Source organism: Clytia hemisphaerica, unplaced genomic scaffold (assembly GCF_902728285.1).
Source record: "Clytia hemisphaerica strain Z4C2 unplaced genomic scaffold, Clytia hemisphaerica genome assembly, whole genome shotgun sequence".
Classification (NCBI taxonomy): Eukaryota; Metazoa; Cnidaria; class Hydrozoa; order Leptothecata; family Clytiidae; genus Clytia; species Clytia hemisphaerica.
Genome location: NW_027103564.1, coordinates 463,128 through 465,564, shown reverse-complemented (window position 1 = coordinate 465,564; position 2,437 = coordinate 463,128). Strand labels below are relative to the sequence as shown.

At 39.6% G+C, this 2,437-nt stretch overlaps 1 protein-coding gene across 1 annotated transcript; it reads left to right on the top strand.

Annotated features, from left to right (window-relative positions):
* Positions 1 to 268: 268 nt before the first annotated feature.
* LOC136800880 (uncharacterized) lies at positions 269 to 1,711 on the top strand. Its single transcript, XM_067057490.1, has one exon. It carries the CDS (start codon positions 269 to 271, stop codon positions 1,709 to 1,711), a length of 1,443 nt encoding a protein of 480 aa, XP_066913591.1.
* The last annotated feature ends 726 nt before the right edge of the window (positions 1,712 to 2,437 follow it).

Sequence of the window (2,437 nt, the reverse complement as noted above, 5' to 3'; positions counted from 1 at the left end):
TTACACCTGAAATGCGTAAGAAATTGCGCCTACTGTCTATTGAAGCTAAAGAACTTAATGAAACCGAAAAACCAGCAACAGAAATATATCGCGTCCGGGGTGATTCAAAAAACGGCTTCACTGTCAAGAAGATACCACTCAGAAAACCGTCAACCCCCAACCAGTCACCAACAATGAAGAATGTCTCCTTCTCGAACAACCTAACGGAGACAAATATCATCGACAAACAGGAGCCAACTTTGCTCAAAAAGAAAAATTAATCAAAGATATGAAAGTTCTGTATACAAATCCCGATCAGTTGACTTCATTTAAAATTAAGGAATTACAGTCCATGGTCCATGAGGAAAAGCCTCACATCGTCGCTATCTGCGAAGCGAAGACAAAAGTAGGTACGTTGAGGGAATTACATGAATACGAATTCGATGATTATAAAATTGCTAGTCAAATTAACTTAGACACAGATCAAGGGCGTGGCGTTGTCATACTTGTTCACACCTCGATAAAACATTTAGTAGCCGATGTCAAACCTCCAATCACTTTCAACGAAGTATGCATGATTGAAGTACAATTATCTGGAAAAGATTTGCTTGTTGTCGCGTGCATCTACCGAAGTCCAAGCAGTTATACATCATCAAACGAAAATAACAGCAACCTGAATTGTCTGATCAAATCTATTGCACTGAACAACAAGTATTCCCACAAATGTTTGCTAGGAGACTTCAACTTCCCAACGATAAATTGGGAAAATTGGACAACCCCACACATAGAAGATAGTAAAGAAGAAAAGTTTCTAGATGCTTTGAGAGATGCATATCTTCATCAACACGTTGACGAGCCAACTCGATGTCGTGGAACAGATGACCCATCTCTAATCGACCTGATATTGACAGGGGAAGAAAATCAAATAGTGAATCTAGATTACTTAAGTCCACTTGGTAAAAGTGATCATAGTTCGTTAGCGTTCAAATTTGCTTGTTACGCTCACCCCAAAAGTGTACAGACAAGATATATCTTTGCGTCGGCCAATTTCCAATCGATGAATAACGATCTTAGCTTAAGAGACTGGAAACAAAGTTTCAAGAAAGCATCTGTGGAAACATCAGTGGATGATCTTTGGAAAACTTTCAAAGAAGCTATACTCGACCTCAGAAATAGGTTTGTACCACTGAAAGAAGTAGGTAACAGCTTTTGGAAGAATAAAGGCAAAATCCCTATAAAAAAGGACCTGCGAGATGAAATCAAGAGAAAGAAATTGCTGAATAGAAGGTGGTTAAGATCTTCACCTCTCTACCGAGATCATCACCGCGCCAACTATGTACTCGCAAGGAATAGAGTAAATCGAATGCTGGTGAAGGCACATCGGGCATATGAGAAGAGTATCTGTGACAAATCCAAAGAGAAACCCAAGATCTTTTGGTCTCACGTAAGAAGTAAACTCAAATCAACAAGTGGAGTTTCGCCACTTCTTCAGAACCCTGACGATAAATCGTCTCTTAAACATGACGACCACGAGAAGGCAAACATCTTGCAAAAGCAGTTTTGTAGTGTCTTTACTGATGAGCCAGAGGGTGAATTACCAGACTTCCCTGCACGAACAGATAAGAAGATTAGTGATCTATTCGTCACCGAGGAGATGATGAAGAAACAGATAAAACTGATTGACACCAACAAATCCTTTGGTCCAGATGAAATTCATCCCAAATGTTGGTAGAATTGGTCGACCACGTAGCCGAGCCTTTGGCGATCATAATGAATAAAACCTTGTCGTGTGGAATCATACCGAAAGAATGGAAGATGGCTTACGTTTCGCCAATTTACAAGAACAAGGGTGCTCAAAATCTAGCAATAAACTATAGACCAGTCAGCCTGACATCAGTTGTTTGTAAATTGATGGAATCATTTCTAAGGAGGCATATCATGAATCATCTACAAGATCAAAAACTATTGTCAAATAAACAATACGGCTTCATCAGTCACCGATCAACAGTTACTCAACTCCTGAACTACTTGGATAAGTGCTGCGAAAGCATTGCTAATGGTAAAGTAGTTGATACGATATATTTCGATTTTGCTAAAGCCTTCGATACTGTTCCCTACCGTCGCTTGCTGAAGAAACTTGAAGGATATGGAATATCAAGTAACTGTCTACGATGGATAGAGTCTTTCTTGACAGACAGAAAGCAACTCGTAAAGGTCGATCAAGCTCGATCAAGTACAACTCCGTTGTAAGTGGTATTCCTCAAGGAAGTGTCCTTGGACCACTTCTCTTTGTTATCTATATCAATGACCTCCCGGACAACGTCATCTCATCTATTTTCCTATTTGCCGATGATACGAAGATAGTCAAAGAGATCAACTCAATCGAGGATTCTTTGACAATCCAACAGGACATCAATGAACTGGAAAATTGGTCGAGAAAATGGCTTTTAAAATTCCA

Excerpts from the sequence above, each read along its gene's own strand:
- LOC136800880 (XM_067057490.1), top strand. The coding sequence starts at position 269 with ATGAAAGTTCTGTATACAAATCCCGATCAGTTGACTTCATTTAAAATT.